This window comes from Chelonoidis abingdonii, chromosome 1 (genome assembly GCF_003597395.2).
Source record: "Chelonoidis abingdonii isolate Lonesome George chromosome 1, CheloAbing_2.0, whole genome shotgun sequence".
Classification (NCBI taxonomy): Eukaryota; Metazoa; Chordata; order Testudines; family Testudinidae; genus Chelonoidis; species Chelonoidis abingdonii.
Genome location: NC_133769.1, coordinates 358,906,119 through 358,921,912, shown reverse-complemented (window position 1 = coordinate 358,921,912; position 15,794 = coordinate 358,906,119). Strand labels below are relative to the sequence as shown.

The following is a 15,794-nucleotide window of genomic DNA, read 5'->3' as shown; positions in this document are numbered from 1 at the left end:
TTAATACTATTTCACATTTATATTACAATAGCCCCAAAGGGCCCAATCAGAATCAGGACCCCAGAGAGTTAAGGCACTGCGCATACACATCCAATGACACAATCTGAAGAACTAACAGTCAGTTTTGCTGGACCCCTTCAAATGTTAATGAAACTGAAAATATAGCTTGAAAAACATAACTAGAAAAAAAAGGGAGCAATAATTAACACAGTCTACTTAAACTGTAATCATTTTGGGAGTAGGAACCTGTCTTGCTGCAAAATACCAAACAAAATTTTGGGTTGCTATGTTACAAAAATGAATAACCATGCCATCTTTACCAATCTTTTCTTTTCTTTTTTGTTAAAGTATCCAGAATATGCTGTAAGAGGCTTTTGGAAAAAGCAGTTAAAAATAAATGTTTCTAAGGGGGAAAAAAAAGTTCAATTTGAATCCACATTTTCTATAGTATTAACTTGCTTGTTGCTTCCATTTTAAAAAATGCAAAGCAACTCTCTTGGGTATTGTACATGTAAATCAATGTTTGCTATGGAGCTCAAGTAGAACCCTCCCCATGCCAAAAGCACAGTGTGCCCATAAACAATATAGCTGTCAACTGGTATAATAGGATAAAAAAAAACAAGGTAACAAAGCCAATATTTAGTAGAATATTTTAAGTAACCAGAAATATATGGTTTAGTAGAGGTTACTTTTTAGGTTGAACTAAACTTTACTGGAAACCATGTGAATACTTTCAAGTGGTTGTTTATAATTTGGTCACTAGAATGGTCCTTAGTGAGATTCTCCTTTATGCAAGCAGACAAGCACATATGCAGGTAGAAAAAATGGTTACCTTCTCCTGACTGTTATTCGTCAAGATGTGTTGTTCATGTCCATTCCAATCAGGTGTGTGCGCATTGCGTGCACAGTCATCGGAAAGTTTTCCCTTAGCAGCTCCCAGTCGGTCAGCTGTGAGCCCCATGAAAGTGCCACTCTATGGGGCTCCAATATATGACCCTGCCGACCTGGCCCCTCCTCAGTTCCTTCTTGTCGGCTACTCCGACAGAGGGGTAGGAGGGCGGGTATTGGAATGGACATGGGTAACACATCTCGAGAAACAGCAGTTATGAGAAAGCGAGTAATCATTTTTTCTTCTTCGAGTGCTTGTTCGTGTCAATTCCAATCAGGTGACTCCCAATGCTCTACGCTGGAAGTGAGGTCGGAGTTAAGGAATTGCTGATGGGAGCACCGCTCTGATGAATGCTGCATCATCTATGGCGTGCTGAGTAATCGCATAATGAGAGGTGAACATAAGCACCAAGGACCACGTTGCTACCCTGCAAATTTCTTGCATCGGGACTTGGGCCAGGAATGCTACTGATGAGGCCTAGGCGTGTGCCCTCATGGAATGTGCCGTAAGTGCCAGGGCTGGGATCTTGACCAGCTCATAGCATGTGAGATGCAGGACGTGATCCAGGAAGATATTCTTTGAGATGAGACTAGGAGTCCTTTCATCTGGTCTGCTACCGCTATGAACAACTGATTTGACTTCCTGAACGGCTTAGTGCGCTCGATGTAGAATGCTAGCACTCACCAAATGTCAAATGAGTGTAGGCTCTGCTTACGGCTACTGGCATGAGGCTGAGGATAGAAGACAGGTAGAAAAATGTTTTGGCTAGTATGAAAGAGTGACACTACCTTGGGAAGAAAAGCTGGGTGAGGCCTTAGTTGACCTTATCCTTCTGGAAGACAGTGTAGAGTGGCCCGAAGGTAAAGGCCTTTAGCTCTGACACCCTCCTATCTGACGTGATGGCCACCAGGAAGGCTACCTTCCACGATAGATAGAGAAGGAAGCAAGTCACTATTGGCTTAAAACGGAGCCTCATTAATTTGGAGAGGACCAGACTGAGGTCCCACACTGGGACAGGCTGTCTGGTCTGAGGATGTAGGCGTTCCAAACCCTTGAGGAAATAGCCTACCATGGGAATAGCAAATACAGCTCTGCCAGACGCTCCCGGGTGGAAGGCTGAGATAGCAGCGAGATGTACCTTGATGGATGACACTGCCAGTTCTTGTTGTTTTAGAATGAGAAGTAGAGACACCTGTAGTGGAGGTGTTCACTTGCTGGTATGCCCAGCAGCTTACCTTTTTCACTTAGCTAGATATGTGGCCCTAGTAGATGGTTTCCTACTGACAAGTAGGACCTCCCTTACTGGTTCTGAGCACAGAAGCTCCATAGGTTTTAACCATGAAGCTTCCAGGCTGTGAGATGGAGGGACCAGGAGGTCTGGTAGTGAAGGCGGCTGTTGTCCTGAGTGATCAGATCGGGATGCAGTGGTAACTTGATCGGAGTGTTCACTGACAGCTCCAGAAGCGTGGTGTACCAGTGTTGTCAGGGCCACCAGAATTACCTCTGCTCTGTCCCTGTGGATCTTGAGTAGAAGTACCTTGTGTACAAGAGGGATCGGAAGGAAAAGCATACAACAGGTGGCCTCCCCAGGGAAGCAGGAACATGTCCATGATTGAGCCAGGACGGCGATGCTGGAAGGAGCAGAACATTGGATACTTCCTGTTGCTCCTGGTGGTGAACAGGAGCTGGGGAAACCCCCACCCTTGGAAGATGGAGTGTTGTGACAACTGGCTGGATGGACCACTCATGATTGCAGAACAATCTGCTGAGGTGGTCTGCTAGTTCGTTCTGCACTCCTGGGAGATAGGACGCCTCCAGGTGAATGGAGTGGGCTATGCAAAACTCTCACAGCTGGAGGGCTTCTCAACATGCGGGGAAGGAATGGCCTCCACCCTGCTTGTTGATGTAAAACATGGAAGTGGTATTATCCATCATCACTGCCATGCACTGACCTCATAGGTCGGGCCTGAAAGATTTGGCATGATAACCGTACTGCCCTGAGTTCCTTGATGCTGATATGAAGGGGAAGCTCCTCCCATGACCATAGACCCTTTGTTTGTATGTCTCCCAAACGTGCGCCCCACCCCAGAGCAAACACATATTACAAGGGACAAAGAGGGCTGGGGGCTGTTGAATGGGACTTCCTCGCAGACTGCCCAGGGGTCGAGTCACCACTGGAGGGACTCGAGTACTTGCCCTGGCACCGTGACGACTATGAGCTTGGTGTGGCCTGAGCTTCAGTCTACCATGGAAGATCACGTAAGTGTAGGCCACCATGTGGCCAAGGAGACTAAGGCATCCCCTGAGGTTCTGAATAATGTCTGCTATGGCTGGGAACTGGGTCTCTGGCAGGAACGCCCTTGCCTGTACTGAGACCAGCACCGCCCCGATAAATTCTATTCTTTGGGTCAGTGATAAGGTTGACTTGTTGATGTTGAGGAGTCGTCCTAATCTCTCAAAAGTGGATCTGACTAATTGGACTTGAGACTGTACCTGAAGGACCCCCATAGTAGCCAGTCATCAAGGTAGGGATATACCTGCACCTGCCTCCTATGGAGGAAGGCTGCTACCACTGACATGCACTTGGTGAACACTCGGGGGGCTGTTAACAGGCCAAAGTGGAAGACCGTGAACTGATAATGTTTTTGGTTGACCCCAAACCATAGAAATCGTCTGTGTGCAGGTTGAATAGCTATATGAAAGTATGCCTCTTTCGTGTTGAGGGCAGCGTACCAGTCTTCTGGATCCAGGGAAGAGATAACTGTACTTAGGGAGACCGTGCAGAACTTTAACTTCATCATGAATCTGTTGAGTCCTCGCAGGTCTAGGATGAGTCTGAGATTCCCCCACCCCTTAGCTCTGGGGATTAGGAAATAGCGGGAATGTAATCCCTTGCTCCGTAGCTCCTAAAGAACCTCCTTCACTGCCCCTGTTGCGTGGAGTGTCTGCACCTCCTAGATAAGGAGTTGCTTGTGAGAAGGGTTCCTGAAGAGGAATGGGGAAGGGAGGTGGGCAGGACGGGAGCAGCAGCAGAATTGGAGATAATATCCCACTTCTACCGCGCAAAGGACCCAGCAGACTGATGTTATTTGGGACCAAGCATGGTAGAAGTGGGACAGACGATTCATAAAACAGGGGGAAGATCCAGTGTAACAGCAGGTGCACCATTCTCGGGCGCATCTTCAAAAGGCCTTTTTACAGCCCTTTGAAGGTTTGGTTGGACCTTGGCCCTCCCAGAAGGGGGATTGGAAAGGTTGTTTGTTTGTTTTAAGAATATCAGAGTTGGAAGGGACCTCAGGAGGTCATCTAGTCCAACCCCTTGCTCAAAGCAGGACCAATCCCCAGATTTTTGCCCCAAATGGGCCCCTCAAGGATTGAGCTCACAACCCTGGGTTTAGGAAGCCAATGCTCAAACCATTGAGCTATCCCTCCCCTGCCAGGTTTGCTCCTGCTGTTCCTGCCCCTATGCTTATAAAAATCCTGCCTCGGCCGAGGAGAACATGGGCGCTGCTGTTGCAGTTGGGGCTTGAAATGTTGTCGTTGGGTTGCCTGGGTGTGCATACCCAATAACTTCACAGTTGCCAGGAAGTCTTTGAGACTATGCAGCTTGGAGTCTGTTTGCTCCGAAAATAAACCTGTGCCTTCAAACGGTAGGTCCTGCAGGGTTTACTGCAGCTTGAGGGGCAATCTGGACCCATGTAGCCATGAGCTCCTCCTCATGGCTATTCCTGCGGAAAGGATGCTGAGTCTGCAGAGTCCAGTGAAGCCTGGAGAGAGCTACACACCACTGCCTTTCCTTCATCAATGATCATCGAGAACTCTGCTCTGGAATCTGGTGGAATCAGCTCCTTAAACTTCAACATAGAGACCCACGAGTTGAAGATGTACCTGCTAAAGATAGTTTGCTGGTTAGCTATCCTCAAGCGCAGGCCCTCAGTTGTGTAGATTTTCCTGCCAAAAAGGTCCATCCTTTTCCACTCCTTGGATTTAGGGGTCGGCCCTTGCTGCCCAGCTCTTTCTCATTCACTGCCAACATTACCAGGGAGCATGCTTGCGGATGAGAGAACATGTACTCGTACCCCTTGGAGGGAACGAAGTACTTGTGCTCTACCCCTATGGCAGTGGGCAAAATTGAGGCAGTGGTCTGCCAGAGAGTCTTAATATTGCTCTGGATAATTTTTATTAGTGGCAGAGCTACCCTGGACGATCCCTCTGGCCGTGGATCCTGTGGTTAATTGGGGGAGGGCCCAAGGTTGAAGCTCCCGCCACCACTTCATCCGGGGATGAAGATGAGGACACCAGAGGTGGTACATGGTCCTCCTGACCCTCTGGCTCACTGCCCTCTTCCTGTTCAGCATCTGGGGTCCTGTGGCTACCGTAGCCAAGGCGGTAGTAGCCTGGCCTTGCAATGGGTTGTGCCTTGGAGGCGACCTGGGCTGGCTGTGGGGCTTGTGCCAAGGTCACCTCGGAACCACGGGGCATAGGCCAGTCTTTGGCTATCTGGGATGGTTGGTGCTCCGAGGCCACCAAATGGGAGCCCCTGGAAGAGGAGCCCTGAGCCTGTGGTAAGCCCAGGAGGTCCAAAAAGGCCATTGTGCCGGAGGCTGCCACTGGGGGTTGTCTTGCCATTGGCACCTCCCTCTGTCACTTGTTGGATCAGTGCCTGCTGCGATGGGAATAGTGCAAGTCACCATCTGAGTCCGAAGACATGGATCTCGACTGAGATGACCACAGTGATGCCACATAGTGCTGTGCCAGGGACCTGCGCCATGTTGATAATGCAGGGGCCAGGTGTCAAGATGGCCAGGGACTGAAACCAGGAATCCAGTGTTAGGGACTGGTGTCTTAGATCTGTTGCTGGGTACTGGTGCCGAGGGTACAGTCCTGGTCCTCTCTCAGAGCCGGGGATCACTGCTGCTCCCTCATCGGTGCCAGGGAGCATCATGCCACTGGTGCCGGAGAACCCTTTGCAGAGTCCGCTGCTGGAGAATGGTGACTTGTGGATGGTGAACTGGAGCAGTGCTAAGGCGAACGGCGCCAGGCCGGAGAGGGTGACTGCTGCATCATGGCCAGCTTGCCTCTAGATGGCCTCCGATCGCTGGGGACGGAGGAGCCGTCATCTCTATCAAGTCTCTGACAGCTTCAAAAGTGTCCGGGGTGGATGGTAACTCCAACTCCTCCACCTGGCAGTGCCCATCCCGGGAATCACTGTGCACTATACTCGACGGTCCCCTCTTGGGAACCAAAGTTTATGGTGCTGACTCTTGTTGCCTAGACACCGAGGGCTCCTTCACAGGATGCCCTGGTATCACATCTGCAGGTCCCGCTGTTTTCTGCGCCGAGGAGCGCCCCCTGTCAGCTTGTCTATGCCGCTTGTACAGCATCGGTGAATGCAAACGGTGCCTGGTTGTCTGAGCATACTGCGAAACCAGACAGCGCCGTGCCGAGTGTCTCTTAGACTAAAGTCCTTCCTTGGCACTGTGTCACACAACAATGCCGGGGCACTCTGTATGGATGCGCTCGGTGGGGGGTCCTGGCAGTCCGCAGCAGACTGGGGACGAAGGGCGGATTACATGAGCAACGGCTTCAATCGGAAATCTTGCTCCTTTTTAGTTCTGGGGTGGAAAGCCCTGCAGATCTTGCAGCTATCTATCTGTGCGTCTCCCCCAGACGCCTCAGACACAAGTTGTGGGGGTTGCTCGTTGGCATAGGTTTGCTGCAGGTTCCGCCGGGTTTAAAGCCTTGGGCTCACGGCACGCCCCACTCCCAAACCTCACTATATACAATATATACACACTAACAACTAAGACTAACTACAACTAAACTAGGCTAAGCTAACTATATGAAAGAACGCTAAGGGAAGCTCTTGCTAGGCAAGCGACCACAGTTCCAATGACTGTCACTGGCAGTAAGAAGGAACTGATGAGGGGCTGGGTTGGTAGGGTCATATACTGAGTGCCATACAGGCGCCACTCCACGGTGCTCCACACCCAACCCGACAGGAACTGCTAAGGGAAAACTTTCTGACAACTATGCATGCAGCATGCTCACATCTGATTGGAAATGACATGAACAAGCGCTCAAAGAAGAATCTCTATTTCAGATGTCAGTGTGAAAAATGCTTAGTACCACTTCTGTTCAGAATATTTACAGGATAACAAGAAATCACATGAGTAGCAACTGTACCCTCAGCTAAATATAACATTTACTGGCTTTAGGGCTTGGCTATTAGAATAAATAAAAAAGCTAAGAAAAGTGGACAAGCAAGAAGCGTGTAGAAAAGCAATACTTACTTCCATATGGACTCTCTGTCAGTAGGATATTTGGTTAGGTTTTTCAGCAGCTCTACCAATGCAAGATGAATGCCTTCTTTAGTCGAGACATTTGTGCAGCACAGTAGTTCATGAAGTGCTTCCCGAATGTCTCGGGAGGAATCCTAAAAACCAAGAGCTCTGACTATTAGCATGTACATGTGTGTATATGTATATATACATATATTATAAATATATTGATTTTTTTACTTGGCTTGTAGAATTATTCCCACAGATTCCCTAAACCCAATGTCTATTTCTAGTAGGTTACAGCAAAACCCAGAGGAACAGCAGTCCAGCCCAACTGCTGCAGGCTCTGTTTCTTTTGAACACAGCCAAGATGTCTCACTTACACATGTGCTTCCTTTCACGGATGAAAACTTTTCCACTCTTCACTCTCTCAAATGAAATTCAGTAGGAGTGGTAAATATACCAACCGGTATCCTCAGGCACAAAGTCTCTCGTAGATATTTAGAGGTGCTGGGTAATTACTGCCTGGCCAAGTAGATGATGGCTGAAAACTACATTTAGCCATTTAGGAAGAAGTGTTCCTTTATTCAGCATTTGAAGCTAAAACCTGCAGGCCCTTAATCAGGCAAAATTCCCATTCAATTCAGTCAAAAAAGTTATGCCCCAGGCAGTCTTAAATGGGTTTGCAAAGGTGTCACTGAAGGCCATATTCTGACCTGCAAAATCTATTATTGGAGATGATGTATGAGATGAACAGAGCCAAGCATGACTCTCAGTTCCTATGTTGAGTTTTCCAGGCTGGCAGTCAGGGGTGGATCTTTTTACTTTTGAACTGCACAAAGCTTGATATTGGAATCCAATTAGACAATAAATATGAAATCCCACAATTAAAAGGTGACTACAAAAATGAGAGACAGAAAAATAGTTCAAGAAGCTTTGCTGCCAGAAGTGTCACCTTTCACATACACCGTAACATGGAAGTCCTATAGCTCTATTTATATAAGTGTTTACTATTGTGCCATAGCTGAATTCCGATTTGAAAAAATACATTCTGCCTGCCTAAAATACACTCTGTAGTTTCAAATGCACACATTCTTCCTCTTTACCAGTACTTATGCAGCGTTACTGTGTGCTGTTGAAAAGCTTTTGTGTTCTGCTCCAGAGGTGGCTGAATTTCAGTGGTAGATTTTTTTTTCTTTTATTTACGATTTGCTGAACACCAACACCATGAGAAGAAACAGAAGCCCTGGTGTTAAGAATCTCAGTCTAACTAAACACAGATAGTGCAATAGGTGATTAAAGGGTGGAAGTACCACAGGGCTGTGCAGAATATTCAGTGTTTGTCTTTTTTTTTTTTTTTTTTTCAATAAAATAACATTGCTGAGTGGACAAAACTTCACAAAGAAAGTGTGTCCTAAGGAGGAGCTTGAGAGAGACAATGAAAGCATTGCATGCAAGGTCAGGCATGGGGATCACAAGGAATGTATTAGCCAAAGTGCTCGGAAATCCTTCAGGATCAGAGATGCGATATAAAGCATCAATTATCACATTTCAGCTGGCATAACATGAATGATAAATCAGCACAGAAATACAAACAACAAAAAAAGATGTAGGACTAAATTTTCAAATATGATTAGTGATTTTAGGTGCCTTGATTATTGGGTATCCAAATTTAGCTTTTTTGACAGTTTAGACCATACTCTGTATCAGCATATATCTTGACTTTTCATATAAAAATCAAAGGTAATAAATTCTAGGAGATCAAAGACAATGACCATGGGAAGCTCTTTCCAAAGAGAACACTTGCCTCCAAGACAGCTAGCACGGTATCGAGCTGGTCCTCTCGCAGTGTTATGTTGTTGGAGATTTTTCTCATTGTGTGTATCGACTGCAATCTTACCTCTTCGATCTCATCATTAAACATGTCTACTAGAAAATCAAGACACTTCTCTGCAAAAGACTGTGAAGACTGAGCCAGCATACAGAGGGCCTCAACTGCAGCAATCCGAACCTCTGAAAGAAGGAAAAAATCTTATTTTGGTTATTTTTAATACTAGTCAAAAGCTATATCACCTAGTGGCCAGACCTCAAGCTACGCAAGGGTAAGAATTTCGATAGGAGACCATTAAGGAGAATCTAGAGACAGCTCTGGTGATTCAGTTAGGTACCACTCACTCCAGTTCTGAACAGCACAAGCTACCATTTGAAGTGACACTGAAGGTATTTTCAGGTGAGGAAAAAAAAAAAATTATTATTAGATTATTAGAGCCAAGATGTGTTTTGCAGGAGTAAGGGTTTGAATAATTACTTTCTGCATCCCTGTAGTCTTCCTGCCATTTCAATTGTCTAGAGTGTTCTTCACATCCTTCCTTCGCTTGCTGTGTAGTTCTCTACAAACGTTACATTTCACCCCAGGGTGACTGTTTCAATAGCAGAAGAAATGAACCCTGCAGTGGTTCTCAAACTGTGGGTCGAGATCCCAAAGTGGGTTGCGACCTCGTTTTAATTGGGTCGCCAGGTCGGCTTAGACTTGCTGGGGTTTGGGGCCCAAGCCCAAGCGCTCAGGTTACAGGCCCCCTGCCTGGGGCTGAAGCCCTTGGGCTTCAGCTTTGGTCCCCCGCCCGGGGAAAGTGGGGCTTTGACTTTGCTTCCCCCCTCATGGGGTCCTGTAGTAATTTTTGTTGTCAGAAGGGGGTTGTGGTGCAATGAAGTTTGAGAGTCCTTTGTTTAGAGCTATGTGATCCCTCAGAAGGGAAGAGGTACCATGTGAATGATTAATACGCATGTTCTTAGAAAGACCAGAGGGGATAGCCAAACAGCCAACATGTATTCATGCTGTAAAAAACACTGTAGGTATTTGAAGTACCTCCACTTGTAATCCACTAAATGAAGGCAAAAGACTCTCTCATCTAGTTTCTGCAAGCTTTTGTGAATAGCGGTCATAAAAACAACAGAAGCAAATCTGACATGTTATAAGATATTTCTATTTTTCATCCAAAAAAGTTCAGCTTGAAAACACTGAATTAAAACTTGCAAATGTAGCATGTTAGGCCTATTGTTCTTGAAAAACATGATGTGATTCCTGATGCCTCTGATTAACTGGAAAAAATACTATCACAGTAAAATGTCTGCTTATTTACTTATAGATCCTTTCCCCTCATCCACCAACCTGCTCACTACAGTCAAGGCAGCAGAGATTAAAACCCATTTAACTGATACTGCTCTGACGAGGCAGACTAAGATGCAGATTAAAAATCAGTGCATGGGAAGGCTGCAATGAGGTGTATAAGGTGGGACTGCAGACAGTAGCACTTAAAGTGCAGTAATGGTCAGAGGGGTGTCTGTGTAAATAATTAATTTCCACATCAGTTCACCAGATCAGTGTGTATTCTGAGTCAATCACTTTCTTCATTGATAGAAATGCTACCTTTGGCACTGCAGAGTGAAAAATCTATGTGACAGATATTGTGGTATGGAAATCAGAATTGTTCCAAGGGAAAAATCTTTATTATTAAGCCAGAGAGAACCAAGGTTATTTTTCACATCCCAGAAAGATTTTGACAGAAATACCATGTAATTTTAATTGCAAAATGAGCAAACCTAATAAAGAAGTCATAGAGCAACAAACCATCTTTACAATGTGATTTTACAGAGATACTCTTTAGAGCACTCCCTGTATTTTCTAATGTTGCTCCATCCATGCTATAAGTTTTAAAAGCAACAATCAGCAATTACAGCTCACAGAAATTTTCAGCTTCAAGGCACTTCACTAACATTAACCCTCTCAATTGCCCCATGGAGATACAAGGAGTAAGAATTATTCTCAATTCACAGATGTGGAAGCTGGGGCAGAGAGGTGAAGTGACCTTGATAAGTCCCATCAACAAGGTCAGTGTCATAACCAAGTTTAGAACTCCAGGGCTTGGGTCCCAATGCTGTGCTCCAAACTATCGCTGGCCAACTCTGTTAAAACTATTTACAGTGAGAGAGGACGAACATGCTTTAAATTGTTGTAAGATTAACGTAGTTTCCCTTTTCTCTAGACTCTAGAGAATCTGTCAATTTCCAGCAATTAAAAAAAGTTTCCAATTTAGGACCCAATCTACCTTACTGAAGTCAATAAAAACCACCTACTGGGAGCTGGATCTGGTCCCTGAACAGTAGAAGTAGGCACTCTTTTCCCCCACACACGTACCTAAATTAACTGCTTGTAAAAAATGATTGATTTCACGGTACTCTAATACAGAATGCTTTGCCTGTCCAAAGTGCTGAGCTAATATTAATTCAGTCTTGCAAAGTCATGAATATTTACCAACCGGGAACAAAATCTACTTGCTCACCCTCACCGAGAGGGTAATAAGAAAAAAACAAAAAACAGAAAGGCCTTGCAATATATTAGTCACTTGTTTTTCTTTTAAAAAAAAAAAGAAGGATCTGTTCCGAGCAACATGAATTTTGGAAGGCTACATTATCATGTATGTTAGACACCTTATATTCAAATCCTCTTTGGCTGCCACATACAAAGTTAACACTCACCATACATTTCATCTTCCAGGCCATGAACAAAAGCCCCACAAGCTCCCGATTCAATCAAGTTCACAGCGCCTGTGTCTATTTCTTCTTTGGGTGCATCATCTCCCCATTTTCTGCCGCTTGAAAACTCCCCAGAGCTGTAAAGCTCTTTGGCTCGTTCATGCGCAGTGCGCTTCCGCTGTGAAAGCAAATATTATGATTGATTACAACCCAGATATATCACAAAGACTATTACATTTTAAAGGAACTATTGGTGCATTAAACTGACTTGCTCTGGTTCTATAACAAGATTATAGCAAGAGCCTTCAACAATGATAGGAGGAAGAGATGCAATTGCTGAGAGACATGAAAGCTATCCTCCTCTTATTTGAAAAATTACTCAATATTTTGTGCTTTGTCGTCACTGAGAAAAGAATTATATTTAACCTGGTGTAATTAGCATATTGTTAAAACACGATTCTTTGGTTATGCCTGTTAAATTGCGGTTAAGCTCTAACACTTTGACATGACTGTCCATCTATATTAGACACTAATTAGCATTAAACCATGTGTTAATCAAAATGTCTGCACGTTTCCTAACACACTTCATTTGCTCAGGGCAGACAAAGTCTTACATTCACTTTCCATTAGCCCCATCATCCTTGTGAGATACAGATGAGTTATGCCATTCTGTAGATGGAAAAATTGATCCAAAGAGAAGAAGGATTTTGCCCAAGGTCACTATATGAATCAACTATAAAGTCAGGGTTTAAAAAAAACCAAAAAAAAAAAAACAAGAACCCCAATTCTAAGCATTATGTCATTTGAAATGACTGCCAAGGAGATCCTGTAAGATCTTGTACTATAGCATATTCCCAAACCTGGAACACAATCTTTCTGTTCACAATAAATAACAGAGCTCTAAAACAAGATGGTGTCAAGATGGCATGCTAATCCCACTCTCTCCTCTATGAAACCTCAACAGCCTCAGGAGTGATTTATTACAAGAACACAAAAGCTAATGAAGCAGTTTAAGCTTCATTTTCTTTCAGATTAAAGTCAACCTGCCACGATCAATCAACTCTCAATTGCCCTGAGGCATGGAAAAGATAAACAAGTATGTTCAACATTAACATACCTGTTGTGCAATTTTAGTATGCTAGGTATATGGGGGGGAAGGGGGAGGACAAAATAATAAAAGACAAGGTTTATGTACCCTCAAATCTGACATCAGCTTCTTGTCAAGTGTCTGCTCCAAGAAATGGGAACTAACTTGCTGCATAGATCCCTGAAAACAACAAAAAACTCATTATGTGAAGAACCAAGATGCTTATGAATATAAGACAACAGAATCTGCTAAGTGACACACCCCAGCACAGCGACCACTCATTTCTGTATTTCAAGGGGTTTATATAATGCTCATCATTGCAGTATTTAGGAGCTTTTAAGAGTTTATGAGTGTCCGCATATCAATTCATCACAGCACCCAATTTCTATCTATAGGTTTCAGAGTAGCAGCCATGCTAGGGCAGGTCATCACTATCCACCGGACTGGCGGGTAGGGATCGATTTATCACATCTGGTCTAGACGCGGATAGAGCAATTCCCGAACACGCTCTCCGTCGACTCCAGAACTTCAGCTCGCAAGAGGCGGAAGTGGAGTCGACGGGGGAGCAGCAGCGGTCGACTCGCCACCATCTTCACGGCCAGGTGAGTTGACCTAAGATACATGTAGATGAAGTCGGCGTATCTTAGGTCGACCCCTCACAGTGTGGACCAGGGCTCAGTCTGTATCTGCAAAAAGAACAGGAGTACTTGTGGCAGTTTAGAGACTAACAAATTACGCTCAAATAAATTTCTTAATCTCTCAGGTGCTACAAGTACTCCTGTTCTCTAGCTATAGTTGGTCCTAGCTAGTGATCTAAAAACCTGGCCTTGATGTTGGGGGTCATGAGATGTTGGTTGTGCTGAGGAGTCCATTCCCCGCAAAGGAGGGAACAGCTGTGAATCCCCAGTTGGGAAGCTGTTTTCAAATGGATCTGCATATACGCTAGCTCCACCTCTCCCCTCAAAACTGCATTGAAATTTTGGCTGAAATCCATTGATCTAGACACTGACATCATATACAGTATCAACCAGCAAATCCAGTAAACAATAGTCAGAACATTAATGCTCTTCTCACATCCTTCTTTCCCAAACACAGGCAAAAAAGGCAACATACTGTGACCTACCAAGAGGACATGAGAATAACAATGAAACTTACCAACAGTTTAGCAGCTTGCACTCTAACAACCCATGAGCCATCACTGACCATGTGACATATTTTTCCAAATGCATCATCAACTAAGCGAATTTCTTCATTGGAAGAAGGGATTGGTACAATGCTTAATAAGACAAAGGCACACAATATAAATCACTGTGCTGAGACTTTGCCATGAAGAATAACACATTTTATACAAAGGCCACTGAAATAAACAGCACTGTACTACTATATAACATAGGGAATCTTAGCAACAAAAAAAAATGTAATCTAGTCCAACATGCCAACCCCCCTTTTTGGCTTATCAGGCTATAGGCATTTAATATACATAGCCTTTCAAACCACTACGTAAGGGACTTCTCTAAGACAAAACCTTCAGAACTAGCATGCTTATTCCCTTCCTGTATAACTTTTTTAATCAGTTTGAGTACAACACATACCTCTCAGGATACAGCTGACTGAGGACCCAGATCAACTGAACTGCAGCGCTGCGTACCTGTTCATAATCATCTGAGAGCAGTTTGCAAGCCTGAAAGGAAAGTTTCCAAATATTAATCTTAACCCCCTGCACCAGGTTTACATTTAAGCTTCCATTAAACTGTCTTATATGATAAAGTACAGATTCTATGCCAGCTGGGTCAGGTTAGGAATCAAAATGCATTTGGTTAGCTCAACCTAGTCCTACCAGACCTTTGTCCATTACACAAGTTCAGTGCAATATTTATCAGATTGGTTAGCTCTGCTCAAGTGAGCTCTAGGACTTGCTGAACTACACAGAGACATGTGAAGAATGTTGCACAGCATCTGTCCTCACAACAACTGACTACACTCCATATTATTCTAATTTTCATAGGCCTTGATCCTGAAACCTTACCCACGAAGGTAGACCCCATCCTCATTGGAACATCAATTAAACTATTTAATTCTGTTCAGGTTCTTATACTGCATTTATCACCATAGTATGAGAACCTTTCAGTAGTACATTAAGCATTAGAAACGCAGATAGCTGGGTTTGTGATGATCGGGAGAACCGTATGGTGACTTGCCTGCCTGGTGAGAAGGTTGCAGATCTCTCGAGGCATCTAGATAGACTTATGTGCAGTGCTGGCGAGGAGCCGGTGGTCGTGGTACATGTAGGTACCAGTGACATAGAGAAGGGTAGGAGAGATGTCCTGGAAGCCAAATTTCAGCTGCTACGGAAGAGACTGAAATCCAGGAGCTCTATGGTGGCATTCTCAGAAATGCTCTCAGTTCCACGCGCAGGGACAGGTAGGCAGGCAGAGCTTCAGAGTCTCAATGCGTGGATGAGACGATGGTGTAGAGAGGAGGGGTTTATGTTCATTAGGAACTGGGGAAACTTTGGGATGGGAGGAGCCTGTACAGGAGAGATGGGCTCCACCTAAACTAAAGTGGAACCAGGCTGCTGGCACTAAACATTAAACAGGTTGTAGAGCAGTTTTTAAACTAGGAGATGCAGGAAAGCCGACTGCTGCAAAGGAGCATGTGGATCGGACATCTCTTAGGGGAGACTCTGATGACAGAGAATCTCCAAGTTATAGTCAGGAACAAAGGACGGAAGAGAATAATGTAAGCGCTGGATCAGATGATAAACAATCACATAAAAAAGAATCTGGCACATCAGAAAAGGGCAGACAAACAAACAAGGACAAGTTTTTAAAGTGCTTGTACTCAAATGCTAGAAGTCTAAATAATAAGATGGGTGAACTAGAGTGCCTTGTGATAAAGGAGGATATTGATATAATAGGCATCACAGAAACCTGGTGGACTGAGAGCAATCAATGGGACACAATCATTCCGGGGTACAAAATATATCGGAAGGACAGAACAGGTC

The 15,794-nt window shown here is 44.7% G+C and overlaps 1 protein-coding gene across 4 annotated transcripts in view; it reads right to left on the bottom strand.

Annotated features, from left to right (window-relative positions):
* The window catches only part of INTS4 (integrator complex subunit 4), an 80,533-nt gene that overhangs the window by 45,721 nt on the left and 19,018 nt on the right, over window positions 1-15,794 (bottom strand). For all 4 annotated transcript variants that reach the window (XR_004372376.2, XM_075061795.1, XM_032770881.2 and 1 more), the window contains exons 7-12: window positions 14,383-14,471; window positions 13,946-14,066; window positions 12,899-12,970; window positions 11,707-11,881; window positions 8,978-9,183; window positions 7,183-7,325 (exon numbers count right to left, since the gene is read on the bottom strand). Coding sequence is in view for 3 of the 4 variants with exons in the window: in XM_075061795.1 (XP_074917896.1) it covers window positions 7,183-7,325; window positions 8,978-9,183; window positions 11,707-11,881; window positions 12,899-12,970; window positions 13,946-14,066; window positions 14,383-14,471 (806 nt within the window). In the remaining variant the exon portion in view is untranslated. The remainder of the gene's footprint in view (window positions 1-7,182; window positions 7,326-8,977; window positions 9,184-11,706; window positions 11,882-12,898; window positions 12,971-13,945; window positions 14,067-14,382; window positions 14,472-15,794) is intronic.